Source organism: Bufo gargarizans, chromosome 9 (genome assembly GCF_014858855.1).
Source record: "Bufo gargarizans isolate SCDJY-AF-19 chromosome 9, ASM1485885v1, whole genome shotgun sequence".
Taxonomy (NCBI): Eukaryota; Metazoa; Chordata; class Amphibia; order Anura; family Bufonidae; genus Bufo; species Bufo gargarizans.
Window position 1 is genome coordinate 2,263,501 of NC_058088.1, and position 24,442 is coordinate 2,287,942.

At 48.4% G+C, this 24,442-nt stretch overlaps 1 protein-coding gene across 2 annotated transcripts; it reads left to right on the plus strand.

The window, feature by feature from the left end:
• The first annotated feature begins 1,348 nt into the window (after window positions 1-1,348).
• HNRNPUL1 (heterogeneous nuclear ribonucleoprotein U like 1) lies at window positions 1,349-23,527 on the plus strand. 2 transcript variants are annotated; one of them, XM_044306636.1, is made up of 16 exons: window positions 1,349-1,538; window positions 2,173-2,316; window positions 8,940-9,084; window positions 9,226-9,320; window positions 10,790-10,929; window positions 11,018-11,117; window positions 12,428-12,540; window positions 14,460-14,726; window positions 14,813-14,935; window positions 17,071-17,199; window positions 17,289-17,457; window positions 18,301-18,591; window positions 19,714-19,815; window positions 19,855-20,327; window positions 20,412-20,852; window positions 22,498-23,527. In XM_044306636.1, exons 1-16 carry the CDS (start codon window positions 1,463-1,465, stop codon window positions 22,654-22,656), a joined length of 2,967 nt encoding a protein of 988 aa, XP_044162571.1. In that variant the 5' UTR covers window positions 1,349-1,462; the 3' UTR covers window positions 22,657-23,527. The 2 variants fall into 2 exon arrangements, with proteins under 2 accessions (XP_044162571.1, XP_044162570.1); XM_044306635.1 differs by having other exon boundaries at window positions 19,714-20,327; window positions 22,498-23,525.
• Window positions 23,528-24,442: the final 915 nt, after the last annotated feature.

Here is a 24,442-nt window from a genome sequence, read left to right on the forward strand (position 1 = left end):
GAAAAGGAGAAATCTATATTTTAGTATTGTGCCAAAGAAGAGATATGCCTGGCATATATTTGGTGCAGTTTTTTCTGGCTTGCTTTTTTTGTGGTATTAGTTTCACTATATATAGGTGCATTGCTGGTCCCAGGAATCTTGTCAAGTACTGAGTGGTGGAAGGCAAGGGACCAATTTAAAGATCTGGGAAGTTCCTGTTTCCTGTCCGGAAGGGGGAGGATCTCTCACAGGTGCTGTCATGGGCTCATGGAAAACATATTACTGGTAAGAGTAATTGAAGTATTTTTCTCAGCAATGCGGGCACATATGAACATGGGACCAACACAGATGCCTTCAGCTGCCAAGCGCACATGGAACAGGTCAGCCTGTGTTATAGAGACAAATCTGCTGACAGATGCCCGGTGCTGTGAATGTGGGTATATTCCATATACAGTATGCAAATCCTTTGTGGGTTTTTTGGAAAATCCTCAATAGAAATGTGAAGCAGATCAGTCAGCGGATCCACACCGGGATTAGCCCCATTATTCAGTGGACTTCATCTGCAGCTTTTCTATGCAGAATCTGCCGCGTGTTCATTATTCTGTGCACGTTTTTTTCTGTACAGTGTGAATGGGGCATATACCGGCGGATCCTGAAGGTGTGAACACATCCTTGGGGCGTGGCAGAGGGACCTGTGGCCGACAAAGCCCCGTAGCTCTATGTATGATTGCCTCCACTAAAGATGTCGGAAACAACAAAGAAACATGTAAACATGTGGTGCGCCATTTTATAAATTTTACACAATTCAGGCCGCCATTTATGCATGTGCTGCTATGCTGCATCATTTAGTGCCACACCATTTCCCTACCAATAAAACAGTGCCCTTCCTGTCAGAGCTTGTGGAAAAAATAGCGCAAATATACATTAACACCTGCGATACAGTGGCATCTGTGGCAGCTAGAGATATTTATCATGTTACCCAAGGAACTTGGTCTAAAGTGCATTTTTAAGATCATTTTAATAGGTGCAATATGTATTTTTGGATTATTATTTTGCAGGATTTGTGAATACTGTTCAATTATATAATAGCCTCGGGATGAAGAAATACGGAGAGTACCAAGATGGCGGCAACTCTAAAACACCTCAGCGACGCACGAAGCAGGCAAAGCCTTGGGTGGACAAAGATGGCAGGCTCCTTAACCTATTCGTTCCGGACGTTGTCATAGGAGACGGTCCTCGCTAATTCAATTGGTAGATCCTGCTCCCGCCCAGCCTAACTGCCGACCAATCCGCGCGTCCGAGGTCGCGTGCTCGAGAATCCCATTGGCTGGAATTGCGGCTTTTGCCGCAAGTTGTCAGCAGAAGGCGTTGCTGCGCGAGCGGACGGCGAAGAGACTGGAGGAGGGGGTGGGAGCCGCGCGCCGCCATTTTGTCCGCTCTCCTGTGATACCCGCGCTGCTCGCGTCTGAGCTGAAACGAGAGGATGGGGGATCACTTCCATCGAGGCGGATACCCACCGGGGCCTCCCAGGGATTTCCGCAGGGACGGGGAAGGCCGATGTAAGCACTGGGCAGGGGAAATGGGGGGCAATTGAGGATGGTTCTGTAGGGCATCCATGGATAATGGGGAGGCGGTAGTGGCCTCTGTGCAGGGAGAACAATGCCCGGGGAGGGGACGTGGACTGCTCTCTGTGCAGTCTGGCCCTGTTCACACAGCTACTAACTTGCTGCGGTTCCTGATGCTGCAATGTCACATGGCTCTGGTCACGTGATGCGACTTTATGGCGGTCCGCCTAATAGTGGCGGTTGCGTAGGCTAGAAGGTTACCCCCATCATGTACCAATATGACCGTAGTCCAAAGCATCTGTCTTATAGGGGTTGTTCAGCCTCACGGGGTGTCTTGGCGATCTGCAGAGGGAAGCATGCTTTCCCACTGTCCGCTGACTCCTTCACGCCACTGCTGCCGCGCTTTCAATATCTGATTTGACTGGCTGCGGCGTTTTGCATTTAAAGGGGTTGTCCATTTTTAACAACCCTGCTGTTGGCTGCTGACCACCCCTGTGATGGGCTCTTAGTAGCAGGGAAAGCGTCACACGCGGTTTCCGTCCTGTTAACGGACAGCCACGCATAAGGCGTATTTTCTCCACCCTGTCTGACTGCGTTTGATGTTGATGTATGCATTGTCTTGTTACAGATTATGGACACCATGCGCCGGATCATTACGGACCCTCGGGCGGAGCTTTCCCACCACCTCACAGAGAGGAGCCGATTAAACAAGAGCGAGATCCGTTTTTTGACAGACGACCCTTGGAACCAGCTCCTCTTCTACAGAATATGGGTAAACGAATGCTGAAACTAGAAGGATTTTCCGGTATTTTAGATGTTGATGACCTGTCTTCAGGACAGCAAATGGAGAGAGGTGGCGGGCAGCATCTCCAGTGGATCCTTTATTGGATGGACGTTACAGAAAGTATGGCATAAAATCAAGCTGCAGCGAGGCTTGACAAAGGCTGGGGTACAGCCGGAACGTTGCGGCTTGATTATATGCCACACTTTCTGTAAAGTCCGTCCAATAAAGGATTCACTGGAGATGCTGCCCGCCACCTCTCTCCATTTGCTCTGCGGTCGTGGCTCGGCTGTTGCATTACCGGTGTGGCCATTTATGTCCGTGGGGGCTGCTCTACACACACTTTTGTCTGTCTTCAGGACAGCTCATCACTATCAGATTGCTAGGGGTCCGACACCCAGCACCCCCGGCGATCAGTTGCTTTGGGGCGGAAACTATATTGTGGACGGAACTGGAAACGGATGGATTCACCCAATGTGTGGAGACGGTGCCAGGGTGCTCCCATAGGGCACCAGAAACTACACAGAGTATTCCATTTCCGGTGCTGGCCCGAAACACCAAATTGATCGGGGTGCTGGTTGTTGAACCCCCACCAATTTTGACAAAAAAAAAAAATATCCACTACTTGGATTCAAGACTGCTGCCTAGATTTGTACTGAGACTGTGCATTTTTGTTGTTGTTGCAGCAATTAGATTAAAGGTTTTCTCATCCGTCTCATTGGGGGACACAGGCATTGACCATGGGTATAGCTGTTATATCTGTTTTAGCTTAGTGTCCGTAGGAGCCAGACCTCCCTGCGTTGCAGGTCTGCATATTATTATATATTTTTTTTTCTTCATAACTTTTTATCCAGCAGGAGTTTCAGGCAGTCCTTAAAACTGCCTGCACTCCCACCCGGGAGACCAGGGGGTCCCCCAAGCCCCCTGCTCCTTCCCGTTCTCCAGAAGCAAAGGAGGACCAGAGGTTCCCACAAAAACTCAGTATCCCGCCAGCGTTCAGATCACCATAGCCGTCCACCGCAAGTCCCCTCTGTTCTGGTGTAGCTTCCCTCACCAAGGGGCCGCACACCGATGGTGGTGATCCGGCTGGAGCCAGGGGAGGGGGACAAAAGATGCCGGACAGGTGAGTATAAAAAAAAATATTTGCCCCTAGGTGCCGCCCCCCCTAGTACCCTTTCCTCCTCAGGTTACCTTGTCAACGTTGCGGCTGGAGGGTGGGGGGGGGGGGGTAGCAGGGTGAAGGTACAGTCGCAGGGATGTTGTCTGTTTTCCAGTGAGGGGCACATCAGCTACGCTGGCGTGTGCGCGGCCGCTGAGATGTCCCTGGAGGCGGAGTTATTTTTAATATATCGCCGCTTCCTGTTCAGCGAGGTAACCCAATACCCACCCCACCTGGTACTGAGGGCCGGCATCATTTTGCAGGCAGGGCCTGTGGTTTCCTCGCTCCCACGTCGGCAGCTGAGCAGAGGGAGAGTGGGCTCTGCCCACTTCCGGGACTTAAAGCACCTGGCGGGACGCTGACTAGCTGGTCTTGCTGCTTGGAGGGACACAGGCTGGGTAAGTGCTGTTTGTCCCTTCTTACAGGGCCTAACCTTCCCCATTTTTGTGGCAGGGTTGTCATTATGTCTGAGCCCAGGTCCCGAAGCAGGGGGTCCCATTGGCGCATAATTTTGCCTGTGCGTCATGTCACGCAAAATTTCCGTCCCCTCAGTCAGACTCCCTCTGCTTGGCGTGTGCTGCTCCACAGTCAAGTGACTCAGCCCCGGACCCAATGGTCCCTGCTGCCCAGCCTCGCCAAAAACACTGCTATTCCAGTGGCCGATAGCTCAGCCCTTCAGGATCCTGTTGATCGCCGCATGGAGTCTTGGGCGAAGTCCATTTTCGCGGCAAGTGGCTCAGTGCTTGGGCCCATTTTTGCCTCCGCTTGGGTGGCTAAGGCGGTCTTGGAGTGGGCACTCCGGTTAAACTAGGACTTGGCGGCAGACCTCCCGCTCACTGGGCTGTCCTGGGCTCTGCAGATCTCACAGGCGGGGGAAGTACTTCTGTGAGGCGTCCTTGGACACGGGTGCACTTGTTGCCCGCTCATCGGCTCTGGCGGTAACCTTGTGGCGCGAACTCTGGCTTTAGGTTTGGGCAGCGGACTCCTCGTCAAAGCATTCCCTTACCAGCCTTCCGTTTGCCGGCTCCCTGTTGTTCAGGGCCCGGCTTGATGAAATTATCTCCGAGGCTACGGGCGGTAAAAGTACCCAGCAGACACGTGTCCGGGCCCAGTCCTTTCGTCGCTTCTTTGGCACGCGTCCGGCAGCAGCCCCCCCCAGGTCCTCCACTCAGGAACAGTGGAAGAAGCCATTCTTCAGGCCTCAACCAGCCTGCCCGTCCCTCGTTTGGCAAGCAGTCCTCTGCATGAAGATGCGCCCCTACCCTCTTGGGCGGGGGGTGGCCTACTCCTTTTTCAGGAAGTGTGGCAGGCTCACATCTCCGACGTGTGGGCACTTGAAAACGTAACCTGAGGTTACAAGATTGAGTTTGTGTCCACTCCTCCGCAAGGTTTCTTTCCCTCCCAACCACCCAGGGATCCAGGTTGGGCTGTTGCCTTTCCAGGCAATTTAATACCTCCTTGCACGGGTGATCTCCCCGGTTCCACGGACGGAGCAATTCTCAGGGTTTTATTCAAATCTGTTTGTCGTCCCCAAGAAAGAAGGGTCAGTTCGCCCGGTTCTGGACCTCAAGTTGCTGAACCAGTTCCTCAGGGTTCAATATTTCAGAATGGAATCCCATCGAGGCGAATTTCTCTCTTCTATAGACAATACTGGAACTCTGCCATTCATCTGTCCCTTCTACATTGGGCCCCTCTCCTGAAGGACCAGCCGATCCGGGTACAGTCAGACAACGCCACGGATGTGGCTTATATCAATCATCAAGGAGGAACCCGCAGTGGCCAAGATCCTGCGGTGGGTGGAGACTCATATGCCAGCTCTTTCTGCGGTCTACATTCCGGGAGTGGAGAACTGGATGGTGGATTTCCCCAGTCGGGCGACGGTGAACCCGGGGGAGTGGTCTCTGCACCTGGAGGTGTTCCAAGTGATCTGTCTCCGGTGGGGCCAACCAGAGGTGGACCTGATGGCGTCCAGACTCAACCACAAGCTCCCCGCCTTCTTCTCAAACAAGAGATCCCAGGGCACGCGCAGTAGACGTGCTCGTGGCACCATGGGATGGGTTCTCCCTGGTGTACGTGTTTCCGCCTCTCCCTCTCCAGGCCCGAGTCTTACGCAGAATTAAGATGTAGGGCATCCAAACGATCCTCAACGCTCTAGATTGGCCCTGTCGCGCATGGTACACAGACCTCGTTTGTCTCCTAGGAGACACACCATGGCTCCTTCCGCTCAGGCACGTCTTCTCTCTCTCAAGGCTACGATTGACGACATGGCTGTTGAAACTGCCATTCTGAAGCAACGAGGTTTTTCAGACAGGTCATCTGCACCATGATTAAAGCCAGGAAACTAGTGTCGTTCAGGATTTATTACAGGACTTGGAAGTCCTTTTTGCGTTTCTGTGAGGAACGTAGCCTCCCCCCGCTACGCTTCTCTCTTCCCGCCATCCTTTCATTTCTGCAATCTGGTCTGGATTTGGGCCTTGCCCTGAGTTCGTTGAAGGGGCAGGTGTCGGCGTGGTCAATTTCTTTCTTTTTTTATACAGGCTCTGGTTAAGACCTTCCTGCAAGGGGTGGCCCACACCGTCCCTCCTTATCGTCCCCCCTTGCCTTCTTGGGACTTGAGCCTGGTTCTGGGTTCCATCCAAGCGGCTCCATTTGAGCCTTTAGACACAGTTTCCCTCTGTAGTCTCTCCTGGCAGGTTGCATTCCTGGTGGCTATCACTTCCAAAAGGCGTGTTTCGGAGTTGGCAGCCCTTTCCCGTAAGGAACCCCTCCTTATTCTGCACCAAGACAAGGCAGTGCTCCGACCTATACCTTCTTTTCAGCAGAAGGTAGTCTCTGCCTTCTGTGTCAACGAAGACGTCGTCGTTCTGCCCCTCTCCTTCACATCCTAGGGAGCGGGCTCTCAATCAGCTGGACGTGGTTAGAGCTCTCAGGTTTTACTTATCTGTCTCGAACATTCCGCCGTACGGACTCTGTTCATTATTCTGGAAGGTCCTTGCAAAGGTTTGGCGGCCTCCGAGGTGACGATTGCCAGGTGGATCCGTTTGGCAATTGCTGAGGCATACTGCTCCCTGGGCAAGGCCCACTCGACCAGGGCAGTGGGCGCGTCTTGGGCTCGCTTCAGCTTCACAGCTGTGCTTGGCAGTGACGTGGTCATCCTTGCACACGTTCACCAAGTTTTACCATGTGCATACTTTTGCATTAGGGGATGCTGCGCTGGGCCACAAAGTCATGTAGGCGGCGGTGTCTTGAGCTTCCGGGAGGCAGTTTCCATGGGGGTGTGTTCTTCCCGCCTCGTGGACTGCTTTGGAACGTCCCACTGTCCTGTGTCCCCCAATGATTCGAGCGAAAAAATGAGATTTTTGTGAACTCGCCTGTTAAATCTTTCTCGCTTAGTTCATTGGGGGACACAGCTCCCACCTATTGTTTTCCATTATGGCCGCAGGTGCTGGCGGTTTGTTTGCCAGTGGGGTCCTTTGTTTGGTTTCGGCCCTTCTGGCATTACTTGTGTTCTGGTTGCTTTTTATGTATGCTTGGGCACAAACTGATATGCTCTCTCCTGGCTGGAGGGGGTATAACCGGCAGAGTAGGAGCTAACACTTTTCAGCCTAGTGTCGCCTCCTAGTGGCAGCAGCTATACCCACGCTCCTGTGTCCCCCAATGAACTAAGCGAGAAAGAGATTTTACAGGTGAGTTCACAAAAATCTTGTTTTTATGGGGCCCCACTATACCTCTGTACGTCTCCAAAAAAAAGTAAGATCAGTGACCATGTGGCTCGTTTCACCCTGGTCAGGACCCATTGTGACAAGGCAATGGGTCCTGACCTCTATCTTCCTGTCCCAGATATCTGGAACCGGATGTATGTAGTCTACTAGCTGTTTTAGTCTTCGGTTCCTTGGGACCGTGCGGTCAGACCATTGGACAGCGTGGCCGAAAAATGTTTTCACTAGTACGACGGAATCCCCGGCGGGAAGAAAATGGAATGGTGAATGGACATCTGTGATATCAGCATTAAAGGGGTATTCCCATCTCACAAAGTAACGGAGAGCGCACCGCGTGCTCTCCATCCGCTTCTAGGGGCTATGGACTTCTGAAAATAGCTGAGCACGTCCGCTTGGTTATTTTCAGAAGTTCCATGGAGGTGAATGGAGAGGTCACCACACATGCATGGACAACTATCTCTTCACCCCTATGGGACTGCTGGGAATAGCCAAGCCAGCACTCTATTATAGCGGTAACTGAAGCCCCCCTTCACTTCAAGGGTCCCGTTCTGGAGATTGGAGTGTATTTCAGAGGTGGGACCCGCACCTATCTGATGGTGTATTCCACTCAGCGGGGCTTATGATTGCATACTGCTAGGATATGCAATTACTTGTTTGTGTTCGGTCTGCAGAAACCCTGACTGATCACTAGATCGTAGGGCCCCTGGGGCTCCTGCAGCTCGCTGTCCAAAGAACTGCATCTTGGCTCTAGTCAAAAGAACTGGGATGGGCTGCAGCCTAGCCCTGCGCTCATCTGTTATGCTGGGGGCCATAGGGTCTGCTGATAACATCTGGGCAGGGGCCTGACTACGGGAACTGATTGAGGAGCCAGTTGGGGGTTTGGGACTGTGACAATGGACAACAGTTTGTTTCTTAACTTCTATCACAATCCAAAGGGTTTTCCACCATGTAGCAGTCATCTCTCCTATGTTCTAATGTGCTGCAAGTGAACCGGTCCGCAGAGCTACCACACTGATGGCAGATACTTTAAAGGCGTTTTCTGGGATTTTAATATTGATGACCTATCCTCAGGCTATATTAACGTTAATATCAGATCAGCGGGGTTCTCATGCCTGTTACTTCTTGTTCAGCTAGTTAGAGAAGGCCGTGCTCCTTGTTTACCAGCTCGCAGTCGAGATTGCAGCGCCGAGCAGGTGTAACTACATCTAAGCCGTCCCTTTCACTTTTATGGGACGGCTCTGTAGTATACACTTGAATAGGAACGAGCTGTCCCATTGAAATGAATGGGGCAGCTTGTCATTACACCTGCTCGCCGCTGCAATGTCGACAGCAAGCAGGTACACTATGAAGGGGAGGCTACTCTCACACCGGCATGGCCTCTTCAACCAGCTGATGTGCGGAGGTCCAACACTCTGCACACCTTATCCTGAGGATAGGTCATCAATATTGCAATCCCAGAAAACCCCTTTAAATCCTCACTCACTACAGAGAATGCAGATGACTGGACAAACCCACCCATGTAAATTTGATGGGCGCACACACTCCAGCAGGCCGAGGTCTGAAGACACCGCTGCATGGACGTGACGTCAGAGGAAGTAGCAGAGCAGAAGTCACAGGGCTGGATTTCAGAGCGGACGATATGTAGTAGAAAGCGAGAGATCACTGCATATTGGATGAGAGGGTTACTAGGCAGTGGAGGAGCCTTTTAATATAATCAATTTACATTGTCTCCACAGCTCTAAAAACAGAATTTAAACAGGAGGAGCCCGATCTTGGTCAGAGGGGTCCCACTGCTGGTGGTCCTCCACAGTCCTATCAAAATCGTAAAAGACCATATGAGGACCGAGGCAGAGGCTTCTACGATCACCGAGAAGACAGGAGGTAAATAGCTTTTACTTGTTAGTGGTCCCTGCAATCATTACTAATCTGTTCTTTGTACTGATAGTTCTTGACCGTCATTGTCTGTGCGGCCTCCATTTCTGGCCATGTAACTGGCTCTGATATTAATGTCTGTCTGTGCAGAACGAGATCCCCGCAGGGTCGTGGTGCTGCTGCTGGTGGTGGCGGTGGTGACGAGGACGACGTGTTTGACGAGAGCTTTGTCGTTCTGGATAACTGTGAGTAAACGAATATGTTGTATCCTCCTCAGTAATGAGCATCCATTACAGCTGAGGATAGTATGCTGTCGTCTGTGCTAGGGACTATGAAAGAAAATCACAAAATTGCCCAGGGGCGGCGTTACCCTCGTAGGTGCCCTGCTAGCATCTACTAACTTGTTGTTTCGCCGAGATCCTGCTCACTTAGTCCGTCGGTCGGCGCATGCGCACTGCGATGCCCATTCCTTGTACGGCATCACAGTAATTAATGCGCATGCGCCGTTAGCTGGCGCATGCGCATTAATTACTGTGATGCCGTGCAAGGGATGGGCATCGCAGTGTGCATGCGCCGGCCGACGGACTGAGTGCACAGGAGCGGGATCTCGGCCAAAACAACAAGTCAGTAGATAGGCGGCCAGAGGGAAAGGAGGGGCGGGGGGAAGCAAAGAAAAGGCTGAGCTAGCAGGGCACCTACGAGGGTAACGCCGCCCTTGGGCACTTGCGAGCCCTCATTTGCATATGTTACAAAGATGTTTTTGACAGGATTGATGCTAAAGGTAACGTTTTTATTAACTGTAAGCATGCTAGAAAGCTGTGGGAAGGGTTACAAACATGAAATGCTGATGACAGCGATTTCAGAAACAACCCCCCTAATGTTCTGGGCCCCTCACAAGTAATCTACTTAACCCGCTCCTGGACCCTGCACCGCCGCTGCTACTTCTCCCTGTACACCGATACAAACATGCGGTGTCGGGGACGGGGGAGTAGCCAATGGCAGGCAGGGACAGGGACGAGCCTCCCTTGCACCAATCACGTAGCCTTGATTAAAAGTCTATCGTCTTGTTCCGGTTTCCAGTCTGATCACATGGTCATATACTCTCTTCCTTCTATCCCCTAATTTTTTACTTGGGATCAGACTACACTTGGTTGGTTTGTGGTCTGTAACTATGGAAACGCATAAGCCTGCATAGGAGCTGTAGACACAAAACTATGTTTTTCAGACTGTAAACGTTGCCAAATTTTTTCACTTAAGATGCACTGAAGCAATAAACAAGAAAAGGTTGTTAAGGTGGACATGGCTCCTAAAGGGTTTTTCCAGGCTTTTAATATTGGTGACCCATCCTCAGGATACGTCATCAATATCAGATCAGTGGGGGTCCGACACCCGCAGATCAGCTATATGAAAAGAAGACATGCGTTGTGCGCACATGCCGTCTCCTGTCTCTCTTCCTGCTTGCCATAGACATAGCAGCAGCGAGCAGGAAGGGAGACAGCGTGCACGGTGCATGCCTTCTCTTCATACAAATGATCGGCCAAGGTGCTGGGTGTCGTCACCCTGCCAATCTGAGGATAGGTCATCAATATAAAAAGCCCGGAAACCCCCTTTTAAGTAGTATCTTGGAAAGTAATGAGAGCGGTTGATTGCTGCTTCACTTTCCCTCTCTTTCATGGTGATGGTAGTAGACATCCACATCCTTGTCTTTTTCCAGATAACAGCGACCTGCCCTTCAAGCTGAGCAAAGACCGCACTGTAGGGTTCCCACTCACCACCGAGGGATTCGCTTATCTCTGGTCTGGAGCTCGTGCCACGCATGGTGTGAACAAGGGACGGGTGTGCTTTGAGATAAGGGTGAGACTAGTTGATGAAATGCCCCCAGATCTCGGCTCTCAGGCTGAGCTATAACATTTATCATAATAGCGCTCTTCATTGTCTTCAGATAAAGGAAGAAATTGCGGTGGGACACCTCCCGGCCAGCGAGCCGGATCCACACGTTGTCCGTGTTGGTTGGTCCTTGGATTCTTGCAGTACACAGTTAGGTGAGTGATTATTGGGGTTACTTACTGTACTACTTTGACTTTTTTCTACAGCAGGGTTTGGATTGTCTGTGTTTACTTGCTCTCCTTCCTTAACATGTTTAATGAGCACCCATACGTCTTTTTGTAGCAGCGGTCACTAGGCGAGGACCCCATCTTATTATGGTGGCCTAAGTTAAGCGCTGCACAGGTCTCTACTCTCACATGAGAGCCACGCTTCTGCTCTGACGGCCCAGACCTGCACAATCCGGGCCGTTTAACCTCTTAGGCTACTTTCACACTTGCGTTGGGAGCGGATCTCTCTGGTGTCTGCACAGACGGATCCGCTCCTATAATGCAGACGATGGGATCCATTCAGAACGGATCCGTCTGCATTATATTTCAGAAAAAATTATTCTAAGTGTGAAAGTCAATGGGGGACGGATCCGTCCAGACTTTACATTGAAAGTCAATGGGGGACGGATCCGTTTGAAATTGAGCCATATTGTGTCAACTTCAAACGGATCCGTCCCCATTGACTTACATTGTAAGTCTGGACGGATCAGTTTGGCTCAAGCTGCATTCGGGTTTCCCCCTCTTGAGCGGAGGCCAAACTGTGCCAGACTGAGGCATTCTGAGCGGATCCGCATCCACTCAGAATGCATTGGGGCAGTACGGATGCGTTCGGGGCCGCTTGTGAGAGCCTTCAAACGGAACCCCGAACGCTAGTGTGAAAGTAGCCTTAGATGCTGCAATCACTAAGTGGTTTTGAGGGATGGAGCTTCCTCTGTCTCCCATCACCACCCCATGAATAAGATCACGGGGTGCCGAAGCCTTGGCATCGCAGCCCCAGACCTGCCTGCAGTGTATCCCTGTAGGCTGTGCTTTTCTGGTGACTATCAGTAAAGCACTGACAGTATAATACTCTGCACTGCATAAGCAGTATAGTGTATTATAGAAATTATCAAAATATTGCCTGTTAGTCCCCTTATGGGATAAGTAAGTGGTTTAAAAAAAACATTTATTAAACAAAAAAATACACCTTTTGTTACTTAAGGTTTTTTTTTTTTTTTTTTTCAGTTATTGCTGCGTCTGTAACGACACACACTACACAAATATGTACTTTATCTAGTAGCAAAACGTAAAACACTATGTATTTGGTGTATCTGTAATTTTACTGACCCAGAGAATAAAGTTATTTATGCTGCAAAATTTATAACCTTAAAACTCGGCGGCAGTATTGCTGGTTGTATAGTGGGCTACCTATAAGACATTTATATCTAAGGGACTGCCTCATTACCTGCGTCCTAAATGTTTGTGCTCTGAATTTGCAGGAGAGGAAATGTATTCTTATGGATACGGAGGGACAGCAAAGAAGTCCACCAACAGCAAGTTTGAGAACTATGGAGAGACCTTTGCAGAGAATGATGTCATCGGCTGCTTCATTGTATGTTGACTGGGAAAGTTCATCTATGCCTACACATTGCATAGTTTTACTCCGCTCTTGCCATTCAGAATGCGGGTATTAGATTCAGCTCCTGATAGGCTAATAAGGCCATGCACTGTCAAGGGGGCGTTCCCCAGCTGATTCTCAATGGGAAGTGACCCGTAGCTCTCTGACACAGTCCAACCAGCGCAGAGCGCTCTGCTTTACTCTCCCTTGAAAGGACCTGAGCTCAGTAGCGAATTTGTAGCTGAGAGGAACGCCACCAATAGCTTTGAAATGGGGGGGGGGGGGGGGGGGGGAATGGCACCAGAATTTGTGGAGCAAATTTGGGAGGATGGAACAGGTCCTCTTTAAAGGGAGCCTGTCGCCTACTAGGAGTGTTTTAGACCGTTTGCGCCCCCCCATTAAAATAGTACCTCTATAGTGCAAATTAGCTGTCGCAAGTGCTCAGAGGCAGTGGCCTCTGCTATGTGGCCAGATAACCGTTCCCCTTGGAGATCTCGCACGAGCGCTGGGCCCGCAAAATGCTCTGCCCACTATGGGAGAATGCGCAGGCCCGGCACTTGCGCGAGATCTCAAAGTCAGAGGACTGCAAGGGGAACAGTTATCTGGCCACATAGCTGAGGCCCCTGGGCGCTTGCGGCCGTAACTCCGCCCCTGGGCGCTTGCGGCCGTAACTCCGCCCCTGGGCGCTTGCGGCCGCAAAAGATAATTTGCAGAGCTTTAGAAAGTACTTTTTTATCAGGATCGCTACGTAGGACAGACACGCGAAAGGTACTATTTTAGGGGGGGGGGGGGGAGTTCTAGAACGCAATCTGAGTGGTCAAAACCGCTCTGTATGTGAGAGACTCCCGTTAAATATTGCATTTCTAATAGCAGTGATTGGTTTCATTTACTTATTGTTCTGGTGACTTTCTGTGCATAGGTTTATACAGCAACAGCCTTGTGTAGAGATCAGGATTTGTTCCTAAAGTAAGCTCTAAATAGGATCTGACGTTGGAAAGCGCCCATATCGATGACGAGTGCAGTACATAATTCATCATTCAGGATTGCATTACATACTTGCGCTATATATTATAGACAGTGTGTACGCCTGCTGCTGGTGGCACATTCTAAGTATTGCTAAACATATGTGGAAAATGGGCCCCGGGAGAACATTAGGTGCAGGCTGTAGAACACATCGGTGCAAAGCCTTTTTAAATCCCCATCCCTATGTTTTGTACTGTAAATGTGTGCATTCTGTAGTACAGACCCAGCACATCTGGACTTGAAGGGCATCTGTCAGCAGATCTGTACCCATGACGCTGGCTGATCTGTTACATGTGCACTTGGCAGCTGAAGGTATGTTTGTTGGTCTCATGTCTATATATGCCCGCATTGCAGAGAAAAATGTTTTAATATATGCAAATGAGTTTCTAGGAGCAACAGGAGCATTGTGTTACACTTAGAGACTGCTCTCTCTACAACTGCCTCGATCTCTGCACTTTCATTGACGGGTCTAAGCAGTGAAACCGCCATCACACCTTGCCCTGTCAAAGTGCAGAGGGCGCGGCAGTTGCAGAGAGAGCAGAGCCTCTAGGTGTAACGGTAACGCCCCAGTTGCTCCTAGATGCTCATTTGCATATAATAAAACATAATTTTTCTCAGTAATGCGGGCACATATGAACATGAGACCAACACGGATAACTTCAGCTGCCAAGTGCACATGTAACAGGTCAGCCAGTGTCATAGGTACAAATCTGCTGACAGATTCCCTTTAAACCCTTACAGCTTGAAAACCTAGCATCATTCAGAACGAATACACGTACTTGCCTGCATGCTGTAGGGGGAGTTAGTCCTCTATCACTGTAACTTTACTATTAATACTTGGTTAATTTTTTGTAGCTTTTTCTTTTAACTTTGTGCGTTTCTTCTGGCAGGATTTTGAAACTCGTGGCGACATAGAGATATCATTCTCCAAGAACGGGCAGTATTTGGGCACAGCCTTCCGTATCAGCAGGGGCGCTGTGGGTAACCAGGCCCTCTTCCCTCATGTTTTAGTAAAGAACTGCTGTGTTGAATTTAACTTCGGCCAAAAAACTGAACCGTTCTGCAGCTGTCCACCAGGGTTTACATTCATACAGGACGTGCCCACCTTAGAAAAAGTACGTGGAACGGAACCCCCCAAGAACAAAGGAGAGTGTGAGGTGAGTGAGGATTGGACTGTTCTGGTTTTCGAGCAGTCTACCATCCCTCTGTTCCAAGACTGTGAACATGTCTGCATTCTTCTCAGATTTTAATGATGGTGGGACTGCCGGGAGCTGGTAAGACTACCTGGGCAATGAAGCACTCCGCAGCAAATCCAGGAAAGAAGTACAACATCCTTGGAACCAATGCCATTATGGAGAAAATGAGGGTAAGATAGCGTAAGCTTCCAGATGATTTTATATATATATATATATATATATATATATATCTATCTCGGGAGTTCAGGGCAGCACACCTTGTGACAAGTGGTGGGTGCCAGCGATGTCGACACTCGACCAAAGTGTCAAAAACAAGGAGAATAAGCACACCGCAGCACATCCGATAGTGAAAAATTGGTGGGATCCTTTATTCACCCAAGCAGCGACGTTTCGGTCCGCTTGCTGGGACCATTTTCAAGGCCTTGAAAATGGTCCCAGCAAGCGGACCGAAACGTCGCTGCTTGGGTGAATAAAGGATCCCACCAATTTTTCACTATTGGATGTGCTGCGGTGTGCTTATTCTTATATATAGAGAGAGATATATATATATATATATATATATATATATATATATATATATATATACACTATATCATTTTATTTTTTTGCTCTTTTGTCTTTCTGCATTGGTTTATTTTGCAAAGAAATTGTAATAGTTATATAGCCGTTCTGTATTAATGAAGATGAAGAATGTCACGGCACTCCTAAAGCTCGTTCAATGTTCTTTAATACACCAAAGGTTCAGCCAAAGGCTGTATTAAAGAACATTGAACGAGCTTTAGGAGCGCCGTGACTTTCTTCATCTTCACTGGTATTTTTGGGGTCTCTGAGGCCGAGACCTGACGTCACGAGCACCGCCGCAAAGCCCCTTGAGTGCATTCAAGTAAGTGGTGCTGTCCTACCATCTATTTTTGTTTGAGCCGTTCTGTATTAAGCCATTTGCGACATTGGCCGTACATGTATGCCGATGCCAGGTCTTTAACTTAAGGACCCATGACGTAGCTATAGGTCATGGGTCCGATCCCTAAACATGGCGCCCGCTCGCATGTGCAGCGGGCGCCTTAGCTGGGGGGGGTTTGTGCTATTTTAAATAGCAGAGACCCGCAGCACATGTATGCGATCAGCCATAAGGCTGATCGCATACATCTTACCCTTCAGATGCCGTGGTCAAATGTGACCACGGCATCTGCGCAGACCAGAACCTGGAAGCTAATTGACTTTAAGCAGGCTTCAGAGTCAATTTAGATGTATATATCAATACAGGCCACTAGGTGGCAGCCTTGTATTGATATAGTGCAAATGAAGTCTTCAATGATGGCTATTTAGCATCACTGAATACTATGGGCAATCGAACGATTGCCAGTTATTGTCGCCCAAGGTGACTTAAAAAAAAAAAAAAGTTTTTACAAATATAAAGAAAAACTAAAAGTTCAAATCACCCCCCCCCTTTCCTTAAAGGGAACCTGTCACCGGGATTCTGTGTATAGAGCTGAGGACATGGGTTGCTAGATGGCCGCTAGCACATCCTCAATATCCAGTCCCCATAGCTCTGTGTGCTTTTATTGTGTAAAAACCCCCGATTTTAATACATATGCAAATTAACCTGAGATGAGTCAGAGCTTGAAAATATGACTCTTCATCTGGTCACAAGTAAGATATGACTCTTATGAGTTAATTTGCATATATATCAAATCTGTTTTTTCACACACTATTAGCACACAGAGCTATGGGGACTGGGTATTGCGGATGTGGTAGCGGCCATCTAGCAACCCATGTCCTCAGCTCTATACCCAAAATCCCTGTGACAGGTTCCCTTTAAAATAAAAATACTTAACCAATAAAAAAAAAATTAAACCTTGGCATCGCCGTGTGCGAAAATGCCCATACTATTAAAATATAACAATATTAATGGCTTACGGCAAATGGCGTAGCGGGGGGAAAAAATAAAAACTGCCAATTTGCCATTTTTTTGTCACTACCCAATAATTTTTTTAATTAAGTGATCAAAAAGTCACACACACTTAAAATTGCTATCACTAAAAAGAACAGATCATCCCACAAAAAATGAGCCCTTATACAGCCCCTTACACATAACTACAAAATAAGTTATAGGGGTCAGAATATCCTGAGTCTTCTAGAAGGAGAGAGAAGGTGATAGATGCTTTCTGTTCTGGCTTATAATGGGGGTCCCCAGTAGTATTGGCAGGGGTTGGTTTTATTTTATTTTTTTAATATAGAGTTTGACTATACGTTGTGCTAAATAAAGTATTTAGAGATTTGATAAATTTTGGCCATAAACTTGCAGGTAATGGGTCTTCGGAGACAGCGTAATTACGCCGGTCGTTGGGACGTCCTGATTCAGCAAGCCACAAAGTGTTTAAACCAGCTGATCCAAATAGCTGCCCGTAGGAAACGCAATTACATCCTCGATCAGGTAAGAAAGAGAACAGGGCTGCTTGATGCCCGCCGAACATCCAAGAAAGTAACTTGGTAACATCCGTTTCTCGCCTCGTCCTCCCTCAGACAAACGTCTATGGCACAGCCCAGCGCAGGAAGATGCGACCGTTTGAAGGCTTTCATCGCAAGGCTGTTATAATCTGCCCCACAGACGAGGACCTTCTTGACCGTATTGTAAAGCGCACTGACGAGGAAGGAAAGGATGTCCCCGATCATGCTGTGCTAGAGATGAAAGGTAAATGACTGGTGTACGATGGTGATGGCCACATCAAAGAAATTATAGGAGAACCCTTAGTTATCTGAAATCGGGCTCATGCACACAAACGTACTTTCTGTGTCCGTTTTTTTTTTTTTTTGGCGGACCGTATACGGAACAATTTATTTCAATGGGTCCGCAAAAAAAAAACACGTAAGTTACTCCGTGTGCATTCCGTTTCCGTATTTACGTTCGCATTACGGACAAGGATAGTACTGTTATATTAGGATCCAGCTGTTCTGTTCCGCAAAATACGGAATGCACACGGACATCATCCGTATTTTTTGCGGACCACAAAATACATACGGTCGTGTGCATGAGCCCTTATATAGATTCAGACTTGGACATCAGAGCAATGATTTATTCTCCAAATTTTTATCCTATAGCTTAAAGGGTTTATCCAGAAATGGATAATGATGACCTATTTCTTCCCCCACCCCCCCCTGCCGATCAGCTGTTTCAGGGAGCAGACACACTCGCCGGAGCTCTGGAGAGCGCAGCCGGTTCCTGGTAGCTTTCCAAGCACAGCGCCGTACATTGTATAGCAGCTATGCTTGGTATTACAGCTCGGCCCCATTGACTTCAATGGGTCTGAGCTGGAACTAGACCACGTGACCGTTGTAGGCCTAGGAAGAGACCGCGACGCTGACAGAAGAAACCAGGCTCTCTAACAGCTGACTGGTGGGTGGGAGTCCCGGGTGTCAGACCCCCGCCGATCTGATATTGATAACCTATCCAGAGGATAGGTCACCATTATTAATTACTGGATAACCCCTTTAACAATCTTCCCTTTCAGCAATGCTTACTTCTATCTCTCCACAGCAAATTTTAGTCTGCCGGAACCAGGGGACTTCCTGGAAGAGGTCATCTACATCGAGCTACAGAAGGAGGAGGCAGAGACTCTGATCCGAGAGTATAATGAGGAAGGAAAGAAGGCAGGGCAGCCCCCAGAAAAGAAATTCCGAGGTCGTGGCGGGGGAGGAGTTGGCCGAGGAGAAGCAGCACGCGGTGGATTTGATAACCGGGGTCCCCCTGGTGGATCTGTTGGAGGTAGAGGAGGGTTTCAAGGTCGAGGTGGATACAACAGAGGAGGCGGTCCTGGCGGCGGAGGTTGTGAGTATTGCTAGTTTGCTATTGGAAAACTCCTGTGCTATTTTTATAGCGTTTTTTATAAAAGCCCTGCATGCTGCATTTTGAAAAAGTAACATCCTTAGACCCCGTTCACATTAGCGATACGGATTGTCAGGATCTGTTTGGGGGAAAACTGCTGGTTTTGCAGGCAAGTTGAATTCATTTGTGTTTTTGTTTTCCGTCTGGATTTATGCATTTTTTTTAATGCACTTGAAGCATAACCATCTACATGTCCTATAACCATCAGTGAAAATAGCATTGCATTCGGACGTCTTCCATTTTTCACACAAGCCCCATTCACTTCTGTGCAGCCAGAGCTGCATGAAAAACGAACAATATAGAACATGCTGCGATTTTTATTTTTTTATGCAAAGATGTGCGAAAAACCATGCTCATGTGCACAGACCCATTGAATTAGTGGGTCAGGATTTAGTCTCGATCCTATGCATTTGCTAGAAGCATTGCGTCCAGACGGAAAATTTCTCCCATATGAAAGAGGCCTTAGTCTGTATAGAGGGGCTGAATAGGGAATTATATGTTGTGATACCACAGCATTGGCAATGATTGAGCAGTTAGTGTCTGCTGTGTACGGGGTGTGACCACAGGGGTGAGGGGAAAGGAGACTGGTAAGTGTACCGGCTTGTAGAGGCAGTGACCATGACCGGGCTGCAGCTCCACCTTATATAGAACATGGCAGATAATAAAAATAGTCCAGTAAGGTGCATGTGCCATGTGCCAATGTCAGCTGAAGCCGACAGTCCTTGTCCCTTCTTTCTATGTGGCTGTTTTTGTGAAAAATGTGACCACTGCCGGGCCCTGTAAACGTGATGAGGGAGAACAGAGCCTCTAGGAGTAAAGGCATCACCCCCATTGCTCCTAAAAGCTTATTTGCAAAAAATAAGTTAATTTTTCGCAAAAAAAACAAAAGAAGGGACAAAGGACTGCTGGCTTCAGCCGATATTAGCACATGGCTAAAGTCAGCCAGTTTAATAACAATGTTCCTGATGACATTTAAACAAAAGATCTAGAATAATTCCTCATATTTTGTGTCAGTGCTTCCAATTTTGTTAATGAACCATTGTTAATGTCCATTTGGTAATGCAGCATTTAACCGTGGAGGGAACAACACACAAAGCCGCTGGTCTGGGAACTCGCAGGATAATGGTTCAGAACATCGAGGCGGCTACGGTCCTGATGGTCTAGCAGGCAGCAGAGGCGGCGGCTACGGTGCTGATGGTCAAGCAGGCAGCCGAGGCGGCGGCTACGGTGCTGATGGTCAAGCAGGCAGCCGAGGCGGCGGTTACGGTGCTGATGGTCAAGCAGGCAGCCGAGGCGGCGGCGGTTACGGTGCTGATGGTCAAGCAGGCAGCCGAGGCGGTGGCTACGGTTCTGATGGTCAAGCAGGCAGCCGGGGAGGTGGCTACGGTTCTGATGGTCAAGCAGGCAGTCGAGGTGGCGGCTACAGTCCTGATGGTCAAGCAGGCAGGCGAGGCGGCGGCTATGGTTCTGATGGTCCAGCAGGCAGGCGAGGCGGCGGCTATGGTTCCGATGGTCAAGCAGGCAGCCGAGGCGGCGGCTATGGTTCCGATGGTCAAGCAGGCAGCCGAGGCGGCAGCTATGGTTCTGATGGTCAAGCAAGCAACCGAGGCAGTGGTTATAGTGGTGCAGCATCAAATCCCCCTTCTCACAGTGCACCCAGCAGCTATGGCCAAGGATCAGTACGTATATGTCTTTGGCATAAGTCAATATGTCACTAATGCTGCATAACAGGTCCTTCATTTACAATCTCTGTTTTTCCACAGTCAACATTTGGACAAGGAGGTTACAGTGGTGCTGGAGGATATAGCCAGAGTGGAAGCTATGGACAAGCTGGAGGAAGTGGGGGTAGCTATAGCCAAGGTGGAGGAAGTACCAGTGGTTATAGCCAAGGTGGAGGAAGTACTGGTGGCTATAGCCAAGGCGGAGGAAGTGGCAGTGGATTCAGCCAGGGAGGCACAGGTGGCTACAACCAAGGTGGAGGTGGTGGTTACAGCCAGGGCCCTGGAAGCAGCAGTGGCTACAGCCAAGGAAGTGGAGGATACAGCCAGAGTAGTGCTGGAGGCGGATACAGTAGCAGCAGTCAAACCTATGGTGGTGGAGCGCAAAGCTACAGTCAAGGATATACTCAACCTCCGCCCCCGAGCACCTCCTCTTCTCAGCCATCTTATAGTCAGGGTGGCTACGGTTCACAGTACCAGCAACCGGTAAGTACACTCCTGTGTCTATTACAATTGCAAGAGTTTGCACAAAAAATTCAATAGTGAACTGTGATAAAATAGAAGCGCATGCTTGTTGCCTTCACTGGGGTTTTCCTGGGAGATAATTTTAAATGGGCTTTAAAATAAAGACCCATTATTACCCTTTCAGAGGACCATGGCATCTGAGAGCTGAAAACCCGGAAGCGCTGCGCTTCTGTGCTGTTCGTTCATTGAGAAAGGCCTGAGCCTCCTGGAGACTACAGGTCTTTCACATGTATATTCCAATATAGGCCTGCAGCAATGTCTTAAAGGGGTTGTCTGCTTTTTTTTTTTTTTTATATACTATTGACCTTTCCTCAGGTTATTAATATCAGATTGGCGGGGGTGCTGGGAGTCAGCTGTTCGAAGAGAAAGCTGCACTCGTACAAGCGCTTCCTTCTCTGCTCTGTTTACCTGCTCGCCGCAGCAATTGCAGTGGTGAGGAGGTGTAATTACAAGTATGGCGTCCCCCGTTTACTTCTATGGTACAGCCCAAGTTTTTAGGAACAAACATAAAAATTAAAATCGCCTATCCCTTTCCCCAGAATAAACAAAAAGAGAAAATAAAGATCATAGGCATCGCCGCTTTCCAAAACGCCCATACAGTGAACTGCATTGCCATCTTTCAAAAAATACTTAGCGAGAAACTAACCTAATGTAAGACTGATCGGATGCTGATCTCCCTGCACTTACTATTATCTCTGGGCGCCGCTCCGTTCTCCCGGTATAGGCTCCGGTATCTTCAGATTTTTGGCTCAACTGGGAGGAGCCTGCTCTTGTTCTCCTGGGCGTCTCCTTCTCCCAAGCTGTAGTGCTGGCCAATCGCAGCGCTCAGCTCATAGCCTGGGAGAAAAAAAAACTCTCAGGCTATGAGCTGAGCGCTGCGATTGGCCAGCGCTACAGCTTGGGAGAAGGAGATGCCCAGGAGAACAAGAGCAGGCTCCTCCCAGTTGAGCTGAAAATCTGAAGATACCGGAGCCTATACCGGGAGAACGGAGCGGCGCCCAGAGATAATAAGTGCAGGGAGATCCCTGGGCGCCGCTCTCTATGTCCGTATGCTTAGTTTAGATTTTTTTTTATTGTAGTGAAAGGTCCTCTTTAACGTCTAGCAGGAATAGTGGATTGGCACATCATGGCGTCATAAGAATAGATGGGGAGTGCAAGTAGTTACTAAAAGAGACATGTCAGGGGGGGCGACGTGTGTGTGAAATTACTGCAGGACTGTCTTTGGATTATGGGTTGTCAGATTAAGGCCTCATGCACACAGCCGTTGTTTGGGTCCACATCCGAGCCTCCGTTTTGGCAGCTCGGATGCGGACCCATTCACTTCAATGGGGCCGCAAAAGATGCGGACAGCGCTCCGCGTGCTGTCCGCATCCGTTGCTCCGTTCTGTGGCCCCGCTAAAAAAAATATAACCTGTCCTATTCCTGTCCGCGCTTTGCGGACAAGAATAGGCATTTATATTTAAGACTGTCCGTGCCGTTCGGCACGGAGGCCATCCGTGTTTTGCGGACTGCAAAATACACCACAGTCGTGTGCATGCGGCCTAAAGGAATTTTGCTGTTCGTGGATTCCATGGGCTATAACAGATTTATTTTATTTTTCCTTTAGTATGGAAGTCAGCAATGGAACCAGTATCAAGGTCAGACACCGACACCGAATCCTAATCCTGGCCAGCCGCAGGGTCAAGGTCAGTGGAGCCAGTGGAACTACGGCGCAGGCGGCAGCAGCAGTTACGACCAGCCCGGTAGATACGGAGGGGCCCAGTGAAACCCTGCCGAGACGTAACATTTGTTTTGGTTTCGTACCAGGACTGACTGAGATCCTCAACCACATTGGATTAAACTTCCTACTTTTCTGATACCAATTGGCGCACACCCGTGCCAGGTCCAAGGAACGCTGTTCTGTTCGCATAGAGTATTATATATCCATGTGTATTTACTGTGTCCGAGGATGAGGAAGGTGACCTAAAGTGAATATTATTCCTCTTAGATAGTAACTGTCCAATTGAAAGTCAATTCTCTGGAAAAAAAAATAATAATAATGATAAATTAGCGCCCCCTTCTCTCCAGCTTGCATTCCATGCCCAGTAAACCTTGCAGCCGCCCATATATCTCTGACTGCGCCCCTTCTAGGTTTTTAATGTCCTATTAATTTTTCTTTTTACCCTTTATGGTCTGTGCTTCTATTTCATTGTATGGAAACCTCATGTCTGCATGGATCCCTAATGAGATGGCTGTACCATAGGCTGTTTTCTTTCTTCCTTTTATTGTTAAAGAAAAAAAAAAGTGTTGTGTTTTTTTTTTTTTTTTTTAATTATTATTTTATTGTAGAATATTAATGTTTTATGGGTTTCACTGACGTTCATTGCATAAACCAGTGGCTGGAGCTGCCACCACCTTCTGTCTGAGTTACATTGCACATTACTGTGTTAAAGACATTTGTAATTTTTTTTTTTTTATTTGGATGGAAGTGAATATTGAATTTTGAGGAAAAAAAAAAAAAATCTGTGTGCGTTTTCTTTTTTTTAACGTATTTATGTTTATGCATGCCTTTTTAAAGGAGGGCACAGATTAGGCCCGCTGATTATCAGACCATGGTGGTCAAACTGGTACATTGTGGAGGAGCCTAATACACTGCTGGACACCCTTTTGGAGATTATTTTATATATTATATTACACACACACACACATATTTTTTTTTTTTACAGGTGCATCTCGATAAATTAGAATATCATCAAAAAGTTAATTTATTTCAGTCATTAAATTCAAAAAGTGAAACCCATGTATTCTATAGATTCATTCCACACATTGTGTGATGATTGTGGCCTACAGCTAATGAAAACCCAGAAGTCAGGATCTCAGAAAATTAGAATATTATAGAAGAGCAATTTAAAAAATGATTAATACAGAAACGTTACCTACAGAAAAGTCTGTCCAGTAGATGCGCGCAATACTTGGTCTGGGCTCCTTTTGCATGAATTACTGCATCAATGTGGAGCGATCAGCCTGTGGCACTGCTGAGGTGTTATGGCAGCCCAGGATGCTTTGATAGCGGCCTTCAGCTCGTCTGTATTGTTGGGTCTGATGTCTCTCATCTTCCTCTTGATAATAGATAATCCTATGGGGATTAGGTCAGGCGAGTTTGCCGGCCTATCAAGCCCAGTGATACCATGGTTATTAAACCAGGTATTGGTACTTTTGGCAGTGTGGGCAGGTGCCATGTCCTGCTGGAAAATGAAATCAGTATCTCCTTAAAGCTTGGAGGGAAGCATGGGGTGCTCTAAAATTTCCAGGTAGACGGCTGCACTGATTATGGACTTGATATAGCACGGTGGACCAACACCAGCAGATGACATGGCTCCCCAAACCATCACTGAATGTGGAAACGTCACACTGGACCTCAAGCAGTTAAGATTGTGTGGCTCTTCACTCTTGGATACAGCACTCTGAACAGCCAGCTTCTTCAGCAGTAACCTTCCTTTTGTGGCTTACTGTTCTTCTTGAGGGTGTCAATGACTGTCTTCTGGACAACTATCAAGTCAGCAGTCTTCCTG